This window comes from Hippopotamus amphibius, chromosome 11 (assembly GCF_030028045.1).
Source record: "Hippopotamus amphibius kiboko isolate mHipAmp2 chromosome 11, mHipAmp2.hap2, whole genome shotgun sequence".
NCBI classification, from domain to species: domain Eukaryota; kingdom Metazoa; phylum Chordata; class Mammalia; order Artiodactyla; family Hippopotamidae; genus Hippopotamus; species Hippopotamus amphibius.
In genome coordinates this window covers 64042653-64062557 of record NC_080196.1, presented here as the reverse complement: position 1 = coordinate 64062557, position 19905 = coordinate 64042653, and the positions used below count along the sequence as shown (strand labels likewise).

Here is a 19905-nt window from a genome sequence, read left to right as displayed (position 1 = left end):
TATGAGTTGATTAAATATGCACATATTCCAAAAAGTTTGGTGTGTGTACATTAAGAGAAGAAATTCCAGATCAGTACAATAAAGCACATTAAAATGAATAACCAGGTAGTGAATAGCCTAACTTTGAGGGGAAAATAGTATATTTCAATATCATTGTTTTAATAAAATATATGTGTTTTATAATTGTGGACGCATCTTGATGTTTCTCCACTGTCTTTGTCTGAAGTCAGTACCTCACCCTGGGCCCCCCCCGCCCCCCCCCCCCCCCCCCCCCACGGCTGCCCCGCCGCACGGGCTCTCCAGGGAGGATTGGTGCCTGGAGGTGTTAGTTTTGCATTGTCTGTCTCATAAGACAGACATCCCATAAGAGAGTGGTAGAGCCCTGTAAAAATAAAACAGATGCACTTCTGCCCACGGTGGCTTAAGTGTGTTATTATTACCTGAAGACAATAAATGATCTCTTAGATTCCCCTCCCAGCCCTAGCATCCACGCAGCCATCAGTGATTCCACAAGTTAAATAGAAGCCTTAATACCCAATTTTCAATGAAACTCAATACAGTTTCCAGAATGTCTCTCCAGGGAGATTTCATCTTGTCAGGGTTTGTCTTTCAGAGTGGCTCTGTGACTGCAGCTTCCCTCCATCCTGATCTCCCTCCCCAACCAAATACTGTCCCCCTGCCCCCAAGTTCTGGGTCACACATAAAGAGCAAGTGATGAATCGAGAATTATCTGGAGATATTCTTTCCTTGGTGAAATGTTTAAATCCTCCCCCTTGCGGTATTGAATCTGGACAGTGAATGATGCACAGCTGAAAGGCGGGGAAGTTTCTGGTTCAGGGGACACATTTACAAGTCACTCCCGACGGATGCCCAGTTCATTATCAGGGACAGCCAAGGGGATTTCACATCAGCCTTTTGTGAGGAGGGAGCCAGGAAGCAGGCGCTCAGGCAGAATCTCATTCTGTTGCTATAAGGCTTTGCAGAGGACAACTTGCACGTTTAAGTGAACGTCTGCTGTGGGACCCAATCTCTTCATCCCCCCTCACGTTGATGAACAACTTCTGGAGTTTCTAACTTTGTCTCAGTATTTAAGCAGTGGGTATAAATATATGCTTCTTTTCTTCAATGTATATTTATTTACAGGTTACTTGAGAAAGATGCCACTTTTAAGAGAAGGAAATAATTCATTTTTAGATCAGTGATTGTCTTGATCTCTTTTTAAACTCTTATCATAATACTTGTGGGTACATAGAAGTGTTTGCGAAATGGATATTTCTGTTAGGATGACTTTCCCCCACCCCAAATTCTTTCTGAGTAAAAAGCCACGTTTATGAGTGTGCTTGAAATAATGCACCTCCCTTTACCTGGTATGTAGGAACAGGGCAGCCTTGACAGTGCTAAAAAATGTGAACCAAAGAACACCCCTGTGGGATGGGAATTAAAGGTAAGGCCTTGACCTGGACCAAGTGTAAGTCCAGTGTTGGGTAAAGAAAGTGTTCTTGTGACTCACAGGTGCTTCCTCCACCTTGACATACGTGGAGACTTCAGAGCTGTTTTGGTCAGTGGGACATGGCTTCCTATGAAGCATTGATGCCCTTAGACGTTACTTAAGAAACCACTTGGGTTATAGATTATTAAACAGACTTCAGAAATCCTTATGTGCCCAAGCTCAAAGAAATGTTTCCCAGGTGAAAGAAAAATGCCATTATTCTTCATACCTCTTTTCCAGTTTGTTCTTCATTTTGTAACTGGATAAAGGGTGTTTTGCATGTGTTGGTCTTAGGCTGGTGGAGGTGGATTACTTCCCCCAGTGATGGGGCAGCATGTTGAAAATACAGATTGTTATGAGAGAGAGAAGCATGATGGTCACAAGCATGAGTACAGGTGTCAGCACAAAATTGTGTGAATAGAGTAAATTGCCAGGGGGAGGGGGTGAATTTACAGAATGGTTTATATCGAACATGAAGTTTCTAGTTGTGTGTAGACTCCTTTAGGGAATGAAATAAAGTAACTTAAGTCAGGGTGCGGGAGGGGAGCTGTTAAAGGTTCAGCTTCTAAATGCATTTGGGGTAAATCTAAGCCAAACAGAGCCTCCTTACAGAGCAGCAGACAGAAGTCAACCACTTACGGAAGGCAGCTCTTCTGCAGATGGTCGTGTCTAAACTTGGGGATTCTGGCAAACTCAGACGGTAGTTGTGAAAAAAAACATTAAAATCAAAATGGGTTCCACATGCCTCATTCCCAAAATTAATTTCTCAAGCCCCTCTCCTTACAGCCACACACCCAAAACAGCACCAGAGCCAGGATCCTGTTACACCTGGTCTATTTGAGCCTTGCTGAAAAAACACTGCATTTTTCTCCAAATGGAGTGATCCGTCACGTCTCCCCCCAAATGTACACAAGTGTGGCTGTGGTCTATTTGTAACAGTGGGGCAGAGAGATGAAATGAATTACATAAGAAATGATTCCAGTTAAAGGCCGCATGTAATGCTAGCTATGACGCTTTATATGTTTGCTACATTCTGAAGAGCCACTCCTCTGGAATAATTCATAAACCTTGCCCAGTTTGTTCTTGGACACGATTGTGGACTCTTCTGTAACTGGTTTGGGGGCCCATGACTAGTAAGGTGGTAGAATCCATGTTATGGTTTCCACGGTTCGGGGTTTGCCAAGTCTTTATCCAGGCTTTGTTCAGTAGGCGAGCTCAAGTCTCAGTCACATAAAATTCCTTTTGTTTCAGTAAGCAGAAATGCAGCTTCTCATTTCTGTGGCTGAGTGACTGCTGCAAAGCATAAATTGGCCGTCCCTCTCCCATCACCACCCCTAGATGCTGAATATAGGATTGAAATGGGACAAAATCAATACACTGGCCCTCAGCCTGAGGCTGGCCTTTTTTTCCCGAAGTCACGTGTCCGTGGTCACTATCCATTGACAAGCAGAAATATGACTTCACCTGCTGAAGGTATGAAGGGATTTTCATTTTTTTTCTGTGTGTTTTTCTTTCTCCCACTTGTAAAATGTATATAGTGCCAGCTTCCCAGAAAGGCTTTTGGACATTCACAAAAACAATATATAAATTATATGGTGATTATTGGTTTATTTTCAGGAAGGAGCAATGGATGCATTTTTAAAATTTTTATTTTATTGAAGTATGGATGATTTATAATGTCATGCTAATTTCTGCTGTGCAAACTCATTTTAAAATAAAATTTCAATGCCATATCAAAATGTGTGACCCAGAGACTGACATGCCGGGGACTTACCCCTTATTTACCTACTGTTCTCAGCACCGTTGTACATACCAGGTTTTAAACACATAGTGATCTGGTTAAAGTTCCAACTGAAAGCCACAAATTAGAGGACAGCGCTTTGACTTCCTTTTTTCCAAGGGTGACACAGAGAGAAACTCTTGTTCTAAAGAACAGATGTCAGGTCATTGAAGAATAAACAGTTATTTCTGTGGAAAAGGCACACTGAAGATTCAAACACAGTAAACCCTGAACAGTGCGTTGGCTCTTTATTCTGTAGTGTTCAGTATTACTTTACCTTTCTCAGCCATTTACTTTGCTGGCCTGAATCTTTGGAAATTGCTGAGTAAATTTTTTAAAAATTAATATTTTGGTGAAGGGGAAGTTGAGAGGAAGCGAGAGAGTGGCACAGACATATATATACTACCAACTGTAAAATAGATAGCCAGTGGGAAGTTGTTGTATAACAAAGGGAGTTCAGCTCGAGGATGGAAGATGCCTTGGAGGACTGGGACGGGGAGGGTGGGGGGGACTCGAGGGAGGATGGGGGGGGACTCGAGGGAGGGAGGGAATGTGGGGATATGTGTATAAAAACAGATGATTGAACTTGGTGTACCCCCCAAAAAATAATAAATAAATTAAAAAAAATTAAAAAATAAAACAAAAAAACAAAAACAAAAGAATATACTTGAAAGTAAAAAAAAAAAATTAATATTTTGAATTGTTTTAATTCATACCTTCAGAAGGACTAGGAATCCACATTTGTCAGGGAAGAATACAATTGCTGCCCTGCTGCCTTCACAGGATTTTTTCAAGAATCAAAATGGGAGCATGGAATCACTTGAAAATGATAGAAAAATTCCTTTTGTTATCCACACAGCATTTCTGAAGACGAAGCAGGGACCAGTACTTTCACCTTTGTATTATAATACAGGTTGACATCCAAGAAATTATAATGAAATCTTCAGATTTTAGTGGACGTCTACGGAAGAGCTAAGACTATTAAACTCCACCAGCCCTGAGTTTAACATTCGGAAAAATATAAATTTTCTCCTGTAAACTGTTGAGTCAGCTGAATAATTTAGACTTGAATGTATTGAAGTTGCACCTGTAGAAAAAATTTTCTTTTCTCTTTAGAAATTAGGAGGAGAAAAGACTGGATGGGCAGAGCAGAAATAGACTTCTTTTTCCACTTTAGCTGCCCCCTGGCTCACTAGAGGTTGGAAAGAGCGCTTCCCTGTCCACAGAGAAGGAACCTGAACCCAGAGCTCTCCCTTGTGAAGTCTGACGGTGTCTCACATTTGGATGGGGAACTGATACAGGGAGCGGAAGATAACCACAAAGGGAAATGAATTTAGAAGTATCTTGGTAAAATTTGGAGGAAGATAGATTAGAAGAGTATTCTAATCAGCATGGATGGTAAATTGAAATTAACTATGTTGATTCCCTTGCTATTAATTTGAAGTAGGTATGGAAATCTATTTAATGTGCTGTTATTGTTTTATTTTAGAAAATGTTAGAAAATATTCCTGACCTTAACGGATTCACCCTTACTCTTGATCTGTCCTCTATCCTAGTTTTCCCACAGGTCTCTTAACACATGGTTGTTCTTAATGCAGGGTTTCTGGGGACTGCAAGTATGTTGGATGGAGATGAGGATGTGGTAGAGGTTAGAGGGGTGAGTCTAGTAACTAATTGGCTGGAGTTTTACTAAAGCAAAGATGAGATGCTGTTCCATTGTTTACCTGATCATCTTAATGAGGTCCTTGAAGGCAAATAATGCTTTACTTGCTGTTGTGAGCTGAATGTCTCGAGGTGAAAGGATTGTTGTCCTTTGGTGAATGTCGTCAATAAAGATGCAAAAAAGAGAGTGATTCTTTGACAGAACCTGCAGCAAATGACTTGCTTCCTTGTTCTTATGGATTTTTTAAAAGCTACCATAACTCTCCTGCCTGTCCTTTGGTTGTACATTTCTTTCTACTGTGTAACCACAGAACATCTTTACTCTCTCATATATGCATTGTCTTTCTAAAACACAGATCTGATTGTGTCTCTCCTGCACTTCATTTTGTTTTTAAATCATCTGGAGCAAAAATTTCTTTCCAGCTTGGCTTGATGCCATCTGGCACAATTCTGGCCCTTAGTGCCTCGTCCTCCATCAATACATTGTCTAGTAAAGCGAAAGCTTCTCGCTACTGCCTGTAGGCAAAGCCATTAGAAAGGCACGTGAACTGCAAAAACTTATACTGGTATATGAAAATTATACCAGACAGTCCAAAGCATTTAAAATTTTGAATTATCTTTACTGAGGTTTTATATAATTGACATAGTTGATTTAAATAGTTGACTAATAATTAAAAGCAAATAGTTTTGTTAACTAAATGATAGGCTAAAGAGAACAGTGGAAGTTATTAACCAAAAACTCAAAAGCCTTTTAATAATGTTGTGGAAAAGCAGTAACTATGGTCACATTGTCTGGGATGCCAATGACATGATTTTTTTCAGATCCTCAGGGGAGGGGAATTTAGAGACAAGGGTGTTTCTGGGGATGGATGGATGGATATTTACTTTCATACTTATCTATAAATAAATAAAATCTTCACTTAGCGCTTTCAAGTAGAAAGCGGATTTTTGTTGCTTTAGAGTTAACCAGAATTCCAAACACAACTATTTCATAAATGTATAGATTTTTGTGTAAACCTGTAAGACTAGATTTTTCTGTTCTATATAGTCATGCTTAAAAATATCTGTAAATACCATTTGTGATCAGAGGAATAAGGAACACTTGGAGAAATGACTGGTTTTAGGTCTGAGGCAGCAAATGTACAAGTTAAGCCTCAAGCATTTTGTCATACCAGAAAGGAGGGAAGTTAGCAAAGACTACTAGGACCTCATCACAAGAACTCAGAAGCCAGTTTAAATAAAGACATAAATTGCATTGGATTGAAATGCATCAAATGTGTTTAAATCCATGAGTTCGTAATTACACTTCAAAAATAAAAGCTCATTGGTCATGTTTGGAGAATATTGGGGAACTTACCTCATTGTTTTGAAAATCTGTAAATAAAGGGAAAGAATTGGGCATCTATCCTGCCTTTCTTATATGATCAGTATCTCAGAGGGGAAATTTCTTTCTGTAGTTAATAAATCTTTAGTTTCTAGTTAATAAATCAAGAATAAATAGAAGAAAAGAGAGAGGACCCAAATAAAATAAGAAATGCAAGAGGAGAAATAACAACCAATACCACGAAATACAAAAAATCATAGGAGAATACTGTGAACAGTTATATGCCAACAAATTGGACAACCTAGAAGAAATGTTTCTGGAAACATACAGCTCACCAAAACTGAATCAAGAAATAGAGGGCTTCCCTAGTGGCTCAGTGGTTAAGAATCCGCCTGCCAATGCAGGGGACAGGGGTTCGAGCCCTGGTCTGGGAAGATCCCACATGCCACGGAGCAACTAAGCCCATGTGCCACAACTACTGAGCCTGTGCTCTAGAGCCTGCGAGCCACAACAACTGAGCCCATGCACCACAATTATTGAAGTGAAGCCCATGTGCCTAGAGCCCATGCTCCACAAGAGAAGCCACCTCAATGAGAAACACTGCAATGAAGAGGAGCCCCCACTTGCCACAACTAGAGAAAGCCCATGTGCAGCAATGAAGACCCAATGCAGCCAAAAATAAATAAATAAATAATAAATAAATAATAAAATAAATCTTTTAAAAAAAGAAGAAATAGATAATTTGAACAGACCAATCACTAGACGTGAAATAGAATCTGTAATTTAAAAAAATCTTTGCAAACACAAGTCCAGGACCAGATGTTTACACTGGGGAATTCTACCAAACATACAAAGAAGTTATACTGATCCGTCACAAATTCTTCCAAAAGATTGAAAAGGAGGGAACACTCCCAAAGTCATTCTATGAAGCCCCCATCACCCTGATAACAAAACCAGACAAAGACAGTACCAAGAAAGAAAAGTACAGGCCAGCAGCTTTGATGAATATAGATGCAGAAATCCTCAGCAAAGCATTAGCAAACTGGATCCAACAACACATAGAAAGGATCATACACTATGATCAAGTTGGATTCATCCCAGCGTCATGAGGATGGTTCAACATATGCAAATCAATTAATGTGATGTACCACATCAACAGAAGAAAAGACAAAAATCACATGATCATTTCAATAGATGTGGAAAAAAAGCATTTGATAAAATTCAACATCCATTCACAATAAAACTCTTACCAAAATGAGTACCGAAGGAACATACCTCAACATAATAGAAGCTATTTATGACAAACCCACAGCCAACATAATACTCAACAGTGAAAAGCTGAAAACCTTCCCACTAAATTCTGGAACAAGACAAGGATGCCCACTCTGACCAATTCTACTCAATGTAGTATTGACCAATTCTACTCAAATGCCAGAGCAATTGGACAAGATAAAGAAATAAAAGGTATCCAAATTGGAAGGGAAGCAGTAAAATTGTCTTTATATGCAGATGACATGATACTCTCTGTACAAAACCCTAAAGACTCCACACAAAAACTATTAGAACTGATGAATAAATTAGCAAGATACAAGATTAATATACAGAAGGCTGTTGCTTTTTTTTTGCTATAGTAATGAAACATCAGAAAGTTAAAAAAAAAAAATCCCTTTTAAAATTGTATCGAAAACAAAAAGGAATAAACCTGGTTAAGGAGGTTAAAGACTTATAGGCTAAGAGCTATAAAACATTGATAAAGCAAACTGAAGATCATTCAAAGAAATGGAAAGATAGCTTCTTGGACTGGAAGAATTAATATTGTTAAAATGGCCATACTACCCAAAGCAATCTACATATTTAATGCGATCGCTATCAAATTACCCATGGCATTTTTCACAAAACTAGAATAAACAAAAACTTATATGGAGCCACGAAAGACCCAGAATTGCCAAAATAATCCTGAGGAAAAAGAACAAAGCTGGAGGCATAATCCTCCCAGACTTCAGACAACATTACAAAGCTACAGTAATCAAAACAGTGTGGTAATAAAATTAATTTAAAAAAAAAAAAAACAGTGTGGTACTGGCACAAAAATAGACATATGGATCAATGGAACAAACTAGAGAACCCAGAAATAAACCTACACACCTACGATCAATTAGTCTTTGACAAAGGAGGCAAGAATATAAAATGGGGAAAAAGTCTCTTCAACAAGTGGTGTTGGGAAAGCTGAACAGCTGTGTGTAAATCAGTGAAGTTAGAACACTCTCTTACACCATACACAAAAATAAGCTCAAAATGGCTTCAAGACTTTACATATAAGACATGACACAATAAAACTCCTAGAAGAGAACATAGGCTAAACATTCTCTGCCATGAAGTGTACCAATACTTTCTTAGATCAGTCTCCCAAGGTGATAGAAATAAAAGCAAAAATAAACAAATGGGACCCGATCAAACTTATACACTTTTGTATAACAAAGGAAACCATAAACAAGTCAAAAATACAACCTCCAGAATGGGAGAAAAGATTTGCAAAGATGCAACCAACAAGGGCTTCATTTCCAAAATATACAAACAGTCCACATAGCTCAATATCAAAAAACAAGCAACCCAATCGAAAAATGGACAGAAGATTTAAGTAGGCATTTCTCCAAAAAAGACATATAGAGGGCCAACAGGCACATGAAAAAATGTTCAACATCATTCATTACTAGAGAAATGCAAGTCAAAACTACGGTGCAAAGACATGGAGGAACCTTAAATGTGCATTATTGAAAGAAACCAGTCTGAAAAGGCTATGTATTGTATGGTTCCAACTAAATGACATTCTGGAAAAAGTAAAACTATGGAGACAGTAAAAGGGATCAGTGGTTGCCAGGAATGGTGGGAGGGAGGGATGAATCAGCAGAGCACAGAGGATTTTTAGGGCAGTGAAGCTATTCTATATGGTACTACGATGGTGGATACATGTCACTGTACATTTGTCACAGCCCGTAGAATGTACACCAAGAGTGAACCTAACGTAAACTATGGAACTTGGTGATGACAGTGTATCAGTGCCGGTTCACTGATTCTAACATGTACCAGCGAGGGGGGCGGAGATTGCGGGAGGGGGGGAGGAAAAGGGGGTACATGGGAAAACTCTGTATTTTCCACTCAGTTTTGCTCTGAACCTAAAGCTGCTTTAAAAAGTAAAGTTTATTAATTAAAAAAAAGGAAACCCATACACTGAACTATAGCTATCAAAGTATTTTAAGCAAAACAAACCTTTCTGTTCCCTTTTCTGTGGTCCGTGTGTACCCCTGCAGCGAAAAGTTGGGGGAAAGAGTAGGTGTCATGAAATGGTCAGAGGCAAATATTAACAGTCATAGCTGAAAGTAGAACTCATGCAGTCAGGCAGGACTTTCAAATTATCCAAATACTTTTTGTATTTTTTTTTCAAGGCTTTGTCCAAAGCTTTTAGGATATATAGAGGCTATCAGGTGAGGATTTTTTTTTTCTAATGAAGTGTATATGTGACCTGTTTCTAAAGTGAATTTCCTTTTCTCTAAAACTGATAAAAAATATTTCCAACTCATTTTTATTTTTATTTTTTGGCTATGCCACACAACTTGTGGGATCTTAGTTCCCCAACCAGGGATTGAACCCAGGCCCTCAGCAGTCAGAGCACAGAGTCCTAGCCACTGGACCACCAGGGACTTCCCCAACTCACCTTCTAAGTGAGACACGAAATTACATGAGAGATCAAGAATCTCAGAACCTGGAGAACATTTGCATCAAGTTGAGGGAGATATAAAATGATACTGCACAGGTTTAACTGTTTTATAGCAAATATGTAGAATAGAGAGAAAGGGAAGAGAAAGGGCTTTGCCCAAGCAGGACCTTGACAATCCTGGGAGGTCTTCCAGGGATCCAGATCTTGAGTGGATGTCTGTCATCTTTCTGAGTTGATTTTTTCCTTGTCGGTAAATAAACTTGTTCATTTGTTTTTTCTAGTTGGGGAATGGCAGTCAATGTGTATTCTACCTCGATAACCCAAGAGACCATGAGCAGACATGACATCATTGCCTGGGTTAATGACATAGTATCTTTAAACTACACGAAAGTGGAACAGCTTTGTTCAGGTAAGAGATTCTGTTAAGTATTTACATAAATGTGTACTCCCTATCGTGTGGAATGTGATTTTATGAACCACAGATGACGTATTTTGAGTAGGAAAAATATATGTATAAGTATTGATATAGAATTAAAGGGGGAAAGCTCAGATATAATTTTAGATGATGGCCACCTAAGAGCATCGAGCCCCCAAACACGTGTTATGTATGGTCTCGCTTAAGCTCTGTAACGGGTCTCCCAGCCTTTTGTCTGTCACCCCCCCATCAGCCACCACATGTCTCCTCCTAATGTGCAGATTGGGTCCTTCCTTAAAAACCGTCCGGGTTCCACATTGTCCTTCCTACAGGATAAAATTCACTTTTCAACGTGGCTGATAAGGTCCTTTCTGTTCAGGCTGCAGCCCATCTCCTCGGTCTCATCATCTCCATCTCTCGCCCCTGTGCCTCAGTCACACAAAATACTCTTTGTTCCCTAAAGACTTCTTCCCTTTTGCGTCCCATAGCTTTTTGTCATGCTCCCTTTGCCTTTCTTTTCATTTGCACTAAAATCTCGTTCACACTTTAAAATCCAGCTCAGTTGTCACCCCCTCTGAAGGGTTCCCCAGATCTCCCAGGCTGTGCAGTGTTCCCGGAGGGCTGTGCCCCCGCTTCCGGGATAAAGTGTGCCGCAGTGTGTTAGAAGGTCCCGCTCTTACTCCTCTGAAGGCACTCAGAGCCCTTGAGGACAAGACTGTTTCAATCTTTAAGTGTCTGAGGCAGCCCCCTGCCTGCCTGCCATGAAGTAGGTCTGCAGGGAATGCGTATAGAGCTAAACTTGTTTTAAAAAGAGAAAAAAAAAGATTTGACTTCAGTGATAAAGCAGGGGCTTGTTAAAGAATATGTCGCTAGGAAAGTCGTTCATTCTTAGGTTAAAGTATTTATCAAAGAACTAGTCTTCCTTTGGGAACAGAAAGTATTTTCTTGGGAACTAATAGGTAAGAGATTTCCTCTCTGGCTCTGATCTGAAATGTACAGAAAATATTACTGAAACGTGTCCATGTGAAATCCCATGAGACATGAGAGATACGAAAGAGTCATCAGATGTAGCTGGCGCAGTGGGGTTGGGGCAGCAGAAGGGTGTTCTCCTGCCTTTCCCAGTGGGTTGTGTGTAGGAAGATTTTACGCGATGCCGTCAGAATGTGGAACAGCGCCACTAGTCACTCTCAAATATGCCCGAGTCCAACCCCCCAGGGATCAGAATCCACTAGCGGACAAACTTTCCATCTACCGACACCTCTTCTCCCGTCATCATTTTCTGATGGTGAAGATGGTGAGGGTGGCCACGACCTGGGCACTGCCTCACCCACCCTCTCTGTGCCCAGGTCTCAGACGTCAGTCCTGTGATTTGTGAGGTCAGTAATGGATGCCCGCCGGCCAGGTCTCTGCCCTTCAGGATGAGCTAGAGCAAGGCCGACGTAGGCTATGAGGATGCCCCAGGTACATGTTGTTGGCCTGTTGAAATGACTCTAACAGTTACTGTCAGAACCAGCCCCTGTTGCGTCCTCCTCAACTGCACATCTCCGCTTAGTCAAGTTTTGCGGTGCTGTTCTTGCTGTGAATTCTGGATCTCGCTCATATTTTATTTTTAGTTTGCTGGAGAAAAAAAGAAGGTGCGTTTTGTGTTACTGGCCATCCCTTTTCTGTTCTCAGCAGATACCACTTGATATTGTAATTGTGGGTCCATTTCCCCACAGCTCCTGACACATGCTCTTCCGTCAGAAATGCTCATGTTGGTGTGAATGCACATCAGTTTGAAACTGCTGTGGGGCAAAGACAGAACTGTGTATCTTTCCCGGAAAGTGGCTGTATATACCTGTGGATAAGGGTCATGGGGTTGGTTATCAAGAAAAAAGAGACACGGGAAGGAAGGAGATAAGAAAAAGAGTCATAGGGAAAGTTGCCAGCCGTGGGCCTAAAGTGTTGCAGGGGCCCGTGGGGCGCTTCCTGTGGAATGCACGTGGGGAGGTTTTGCTGCCAAATGAAATGAAGAGCGAATTAGGATTTTCAGGTAGAATAAATGCTGGCGTGTGTGTGTGCATATATACATGTAGGTGTGTGTACCTGTTATTTATGTAAATGTGTATCGTTTCTTTGCGTATCTTTCAAATTTCGCATAAGGTAAATTCAACAAAAATTTTAGCAGCATTTGTGAAGAGTTCTTGTACAGTTTCCCTAAAGGAGGCATTGGTGTGCATTTTGCAATCATATGTGGCCACAGTGCTATCCAGTGTGGCTTGATGAAACCTGTAGAAACCAATTCCATCACGAGAACAGATCATAGCCATTAGGGCAACTCACTGGTTACCTAAGGTTACAAGGTTGATGGTTTAGAAGAATACAGTATATTTAAAGGGTCCTTTCTTTATTGAAATTTGTTTGTTTGTTTTGGGGTTTTGTTTAGGCATTTTTTGAGGGGGGGGGCCTGAAAAAAATATGTTAATGTCCTAGTAGAGAGACAGATCTTTTATTTCAAGTAGTAGTTCCATCAGAGTGTGAACTCTGGACCGTGTGCATTTATAATCTTCTGAGAAGCTGCTTAAGAATGCAGATTCTTGGGATCCTTACCCTTCTAAATCAGCATCTCTGGCTGTATGTAGCCTGAAGTTTGCATTCTGACAAGCACCCCAAGTACTTCTGTGCTGCAGCCAAGAGCTTGCAGTGCATTTTAGAGAAACCCCAAACCACTAAAAGTGAAGTTAAAATATCCAGAATTTATCTGGCACAATTTTCTCATTCATAATTTAGTCTGTGACTTTTGTCTTCAGCAATAGCATTTAGCAGGAAGTGCTATCTTTTTATTTATTTATGAATTTATTTATTTCTACCCTTGGTTCTAGAAGACATTGAAGGCAGCTCTGACAGTGCTGTTAGGATAAGAACAAAATCAAATATTGGTGACTTCAGTGAATTATCCTCAGCATACTTATGAGTAGTCAGATTTCTTGGATAATATCTTTTTCTTTCACTTTCATTTTAATTCCTTTAGTTTACTGTGTGTGATTTTATTTTAGTATTATGCTGTGGAAAAACATACACAAAATACCTTTACATATTTAACTGATTTTTTTTTTCTTGTTCCATAAAATTGTTCCTTACTCTTTTTCCTAAAGATCCTGGCAGTCTCCCTTTGGCATTTTTCTCCATTTGCATAATTTCCTATTTCTTTTATTTCCAGCTAAGAGATCTCCCTCCAGCTAATATTAAAACTAACATCAGCTTTTTAGAGCGCATAAAGAACTGACATACTGATTCACCTGTGTGCCTTTTTCTGCAGAATTTTCTGCCTTTATATAACATCTCATTTGTTTCCATCTCAGCATTTTAAAAGCTTTCTAAAGGAGAGATGGTGTGAGGTTTAACACTTAGAAACATGTTGCAATAAGTTGCAAAAGAATGAAAATGACTCACTCTTTTGTCCTGTTATTTTATCCCAAGGATGTAACCTTATGAAATTGTCTTTGAACATGAAATCTGGGTCATGTAGTCATATGCGCATTTAGTTTGTGTTCATTTCTTGTGAACAGCAGCCTTTCCATTTCAAGTGAAAAGCGGGCTTGTATAAATGAACAGGCTGTCAATGGGTGTGAATACTGCCTATAGTAATGTGACAGTATAGGGCTCATCTCCATCTGATTTGAAAATGAATATTTGTGGATTTCCCACATTGGGATAGCGGGTGGAACCACATGAAATACCAGATTGGTTTGGCTTAAAAATATTTTATGTTTTAGTTCATTTGCTTTATAAAATGTATAGGACTTTTTCAGGGTGACACATTTTGGTTTTACTTTAGTACTGCTTGAGGTATTTTATAAGGGATTCAAGAGAGAGAACGGACATATATTTAAGACAAAAAAATAAAAACTTTTAAATAAAAACATTTTTAAAAAGAGAGAATGGGCAGTAGGTGCTAAGAATCCCTATAAATCCACTTTAATGACTCGAGGTACCATATAGGAGATACTAGAAAAGGTAGTGGACTGTCTGGAGCAGAAGAGCAAAAGGAAAGGAGGCAGGGAGTTGATTGGGAGTGGAAAGAATGTATCTTTCCTTTTCCTCTTCACCCCCCATCCTCTGCTCTAGCATGCAAATTTCCTTTGAAACTTTCTTCTGACATCTGCCCTCCCCCCTCAACTGGGATGCAGGCAGGGAGCCATGGAGTCCACTGCTGAGTCACTGCCAGAGCTTGGCCAGCAGACACCTGACTATTGACTCGCGTGCACGGGAGAGAGAGACTAGTGAGAGGATAGCGCAGACTGAGCTTCTCTCTCTGCCGCTTTCCTCCCTCCTCCCCACTCCCTCCACAGGAGGAGCAAACCACTGATGCTTAGATGCCAGTACTGTCACCAGGCTGGTGACAGCAGCTCAGTGATTTTCCTGAGCATTTTAGTATTTGAATAAAATTTGGTTTGAATGAAACCATTTTTTAGAATGGAATATTTTAGGTCTTTTCTTTCTTTCTTTTCTTTATGGAGGATAAAGAGTGGCTTTGTTTCTTTGCCAGGCAAAGGGGGAAGACAGTAGGCTAGCGCCTCAAGAACTGTGCCCCCCTTCACTGGGGAATAGGGAGAGGTTATATAGTCAGGGGTAGTAGTCAGAGGTATGTGATAAGGATCCTAGGTCTTTTCTTGACAAGCATAAAAAAAAAAAAAAAAAGACAGGAGGCTTCCCTGGTGGTCCAGTGGGTAAGACTCCATGCTCCCAATGCAGGGGGCCTGGGTTCGATCCCTGGTCAGGGAACTAGATCCTGCATGCCCGCTGCAACTAAGAGTCCACATGCTGCAACCTAAGACCTGGCACACTCAAAATAAATAAAATTAAAAATAAATATATATATATATTTTTTTTAAAGAAAAATGATCAGGATTTGATTCAGCTTCATTTTGTGCTTTTCCAGATTGCTTCAAGTTTTGTCTTGGATCAAGTTTTTGGTTTTTTCTTCTTCCAGGAAAGTTCCTGAATCCAGCTGGTCATATCATAGTCACACTGACAATTCTGAGTCCTTGATGACTCCCAGAAGGAGCTAGGCTTTATGGGAACACTGCAGGATTCAGAGGTGTGGTTGTCAGTCACGTCTGGGACCTGTAGGACTGGTGCTCTGAGCCCAGCGGAGTGTTCTTTGTGACCATTTTTGGCTGCAGTCTGTGCCTGTGAAATAGGTTGATCTCACCCTAGTATGGGGTCCCCTGTGCCTTCTTCCTTCTGTCTGCAGAGACATCTGTCAGGAGGACAGGTTAGTGATGAAATCAGCTCAGAGTCTAAATTTAGTAGACCATCTCTCGTTGGCTCTCTTGAACTGAAACCAAGTAAGGATATTTTGTCGATGCCTGGTAGCTCCAGAGCTTACTTAGCTTTTTAAAATCATACACTGTTATTTGCTTTCAGAAAGTTAAGTCATCTTGGATTGTGTCACTGTTGTTACAGATGTGATTGTATTAGAGTGGAATATTATTCATATTTGTGATGTATTATGTAGCGAGGTGGGGTTTTAGGGTTTTTGCTGACAGTTTTTCTCTAATTTTATTTTGCTGAAGTTAATTTTAAAATCTGTTTACTTGGTCTCAGCAAACCAACTAATTGGAAAACAAGGGGGCAAGAAGTGAGTTGGAAGGTTGGGGGGAGGGAGGTCCAGCTTTGCGTTCAGTTGCTGTGGTGCATCAGACACACCTGTGTCTCCACGGATGTGCCAGTCGAAAGGGGGTTTATTGTTTGAGCAGGATGTTGGATACAGTAGTATATTTTCCCTTCTAAAGATGTTTGTTTACAGATATTTGATACTTTGTCACCAAAAATAAACATAAAGTAGTGCTTTTTGTTGGGGTTTTTCTGTTTACCGCGTTTTGTAATGCTAAGCACCATAGTGGAAAAAGTGTAAGCATTCACCTCCATTTACCCCTATAGATTTTGTTTTTTTTATATAGATGGATGATGTATGATACACACATACACATATATACGTATTGATATTGAAAGCAATTGGCCAACTCTTCATCTATCTCATTACTATATTCTGACAATCAGTTTGCTTTTATTTGACACATGTTTTGAGCCCTTCTTTGGTTTAGGCCCTGGGGACCTGGATTAATAAGATGGGTTGTGGTCCTCTAAGAATTCAGTACAGCAGGGCGCTGTCCTGCAAAAAGCTAGAGAGCACACGGTGGTCATTGCTGTTTTGGAAGAGCTTTGAGCTTCCAAAGGAGAGGTGGGGGACACGGTGGAGAAACACCTGCCTTCAGATTCTTTGGGAGTAACTGGGTGCTGCCTGGATGCCTTGGACTGGTCCAAGTTCAGGAAACACCTCAGAAATCCTCCCTCTTGAGTCACATGGGGTGACCAGGATACAGGATAATGTGTGTTTTATTAGGTCCAGCCCTTAAATGCATGAAGCATGTTGTTTCTCTAAGAGAAATGTAGAGTTTTTCCTGATGATATCATGTGAGTATTTGAAAATTGTTTTTACCCTATTTCTTTGAAGACACTGTGTGCACATCTGGGATTTTCTCAGGAAACCATGGAATTGCTCATTTCTTTGGGAGAAATGCAACAAATATTTTCAGTTTCATAAAGTCTGTCTTGGGTGATAACTGCTCAGGCCTCTTACTGGATGGGTGTCAGGCAACTCCGTTAGTGTTTTCCAGAGGGACAGGCCCCCAGACACGTCCTCTCTGTTCTTATCCTTGTCTGCTGGAGCCCCTCCTAGGTGGTGATGAACACCATGAACTAAGGGAACTAAACAGGGAAAACAGATCCCCTGGAATGAAGGCTGGCAGTTTATGTACGAACCAGAAATTCAAGGAACATGTAATCACTGTGAACTTAATATAGTGCCCTAGCAGGAACAAAGCAGATTGGTGACGTATTATTAGAAATGTTAACTGATTGCCTTCGAGAATTCTCAGTAAAGTCACAAGATTTAATAATTGTAGGAATTTGTACAAAGCAGTACCCTTAATTAAATCCTAGACTTTCATCTCTTACTATTTTCCCTTATCTGGGAAAATTCCCAGATATCATAGATGAATCCTATCTTCAGGGTTCTCAGTAAGTATGTCACTGATTGGCAATCTCTTTATCATGCAGTCTCCCCTTGGGTTCAGATTCTTTTTCTTCTAATCTGCTATAGTAAGACTCTGCTGGGTTTCGCCTGCTCAGAAACCATGAATGGGTCCATGGTTGTGAGTCTGCAGATGAGAATTGTGTCAGAGTCAGGTCATCAAAAGTGCAGGGTTGGGTCCAGGTGATGAAGGTGATATTGATGAGAGTATAGGGCTTAAGGAACCTCCAAATCCTCAGCACTGACTCCATTAGCTTTATGCCGGGAACCCTGACTCAATGGCCCCAGAAATCTCGGTGAAGTGTATGGGAATCAAAGGGCTGGAGCCCAAGGACATGGTGGGTTTTGTGATTCAAAATTGTAATTTCAGAAACGTTTAGAGCCCCTTCTCCTCTGATTTTGTCTTTGCTTTATGATAAGATGCTTGGCATGTGATGATATGTTTATTTTGAAATCATTCACCGAGATCTATAAAAACAAGTATCTTAAGAAAAAAAATGGTATGTTCCAACACATTGTAAGTTATTTTGATTTTCCTAAAGGTCTTAATTACTTTATGTGATAGGTATATTCTTTATGAAACGTTGTTTTGTATTTATATTGCCAATTTTTTGCCTTTTCTCTTCAGTTTAAATCATCAAAAGACTTTAACAGGAAGAGCAGAAAATTGGGGGGAAATAGTTATTTCCTTTTATAAATGAATTTGTGATTACTTAAGCACTTCATACGTTTATCTGGGGAAAGACTTAAAGAGTGGAGAAACCCTCAAATGTTTTTCAGTAGATAAACTGGAGGATCTTAGGAATGTGTCCATCCCCTTTCTTTGCTAGCAGGAGGCCAAGGACCTCATTTTGTTCTTTGGTTCTTTGCCCTTTGAATCTAAAACACACATTTTGGAGATTCATATTTCATAGCTGAAGCAATCCCATTCCACCCTATTCATTTTTATAGCTCCGATTATTTCAACCAGCCACATAATACATGGTTTTATACGTTAGGGGCAAAATGATGTCATAAGGCTTCAACTTTTATGTATTGTTCTTTAGCATTTTCATTGTGCTTTTATATATATTATTTATTTTAATTCTTACAACAACCGTGTGCAGAAGAAGAATAGGACTTTTTCATTCCTATTTTATATAAGAGGATAAAAGCCCAGAGAAGCCAGGTGTTCACGGCTGATGCTAGCGGGGGCTTCCCTGGACCACAGCCTTACACTCTCCTTGCCCGTGTGTGCTGCTACTGTGGATGGGGCGGGGGGGGGGGGGTATGCGTGTGCACGTTTCTGATTTTCTCCATATCCATTAATCAGGAGCCCCCTGAACATCTCTAGGAACAGAGTCAGAAGTCCATATCCCCACCCTTTAAATTACTAATTGAGGAAGTGAGACAGATCTGGTAATTCTGCTGATTACACACTGTGACCTAGCATCATCGAGAACTTTCTTACCAAAGGTAGTGAGACCCTAGTAGAAACACATAGGCATTTGCTTCTGGGCTTATCAAATTCTTTTCTACTCTACCTGCTGAGAGTGAGGGGGGAAAGACGCTTCCCTCCTCTCCACCTGTTCTCCTTGCCTCCTCTCCTGCTCTAAACTCCCTTGGCCTCCACGCAGGACAAGGTAGCTCTCAAATGTTGCCATCCACAGTGATACAGTTCTCTCAGGATAATCCCTGGTCAGTGGAGCAGTAACCAGAATAACGACTCCTTAGAGACACACACATGCACATTTGAAGCCCAGGAATGTGGCTCTTTTCTCCCGTTGAACCAGGCTTGTTTTAATACGCTTGGACCTGAGAGGACACTTAACAGCCTTATTTACTCATTTTCTATGCTATTGAGAAAAAAGAACATCTTCTAGAATAGTGTTGTTACAAGCTTGGTCCCCCAAAGGATTTATGACTCAAGGAATCACTGTTTCCCACGTATTTCATTCTGTTCAGTGAACCTGTATTGCTGTAGCTGTGCTGAGCGCCTCTGTCAGTACTTCTCCAACTCCTTTCTTATGAAAAGTTGATGTTTTCTTAGTCTTGTACAAAGGGATACGCTGGTGCAACCTTTAAGAATAGTCATCCGTCTCCCATCCAGTTCTATCCCCTTATTACTGTACCTGTTTCCCAGGTCCAGCCAGGTTGCAGCTCCTAAACCTTTTATGTAGAGGAAATTCTAGAGCCACCATTGGTTTCTGGTCATATGGACACTGTGCCAGCACAGTAGGAAGATGAATTGGACCCCACCCCTGGTCTTAGAGAGTTACCCAGCAGTCAGCTAAGGGAGATCGCTAATTAAAATTCAAGTCCAACCCACTGCTGGGCTTCTGCAGCCATTATAGTGAGACAGCTAACTCTGCACTGGCAACAGAAAAACTTCATAGAGGAGGTGATGTTTGGGTTAAACTTAATGAATGAGAAATTTCTGTTCAGTTGTAAAAGGTGGCAAAA

General features: G+C 40.4%; 1 protein-coding gene across 5 annotated transcripts in view; it reads left to right on the top strand.

The window, feature by feature from the left end:
• MAPRE2 (microtubule associated protein RP/EB family member 2) overlaps positions 1–19905 on the top strand; it is a 152434-nt gene that overhangs the window by 77784 nt on the left and 54745 nt on the right. For 4 of the 5 annotated variants that reach the window (XM_057699705.1, XM_057699703.1, XM_057699704.1 and 1 more), the window contains one exon: positions 10252–10379. The exons of the other annotated variant lie outside the window; for it this stretch is intronic. In XM_057699705.1, coding sequence (XP_057555688.1) covers positions 10259–10379 — 121 coding nt within the window. In that variant the 5' untranslated portion in view covers positions 10252–10258. The remainder of the gene's footprint in view (positions 1–10251; positions 10380–19905) is intronic. 5 annotated transcript variants of the gene reach the window in all.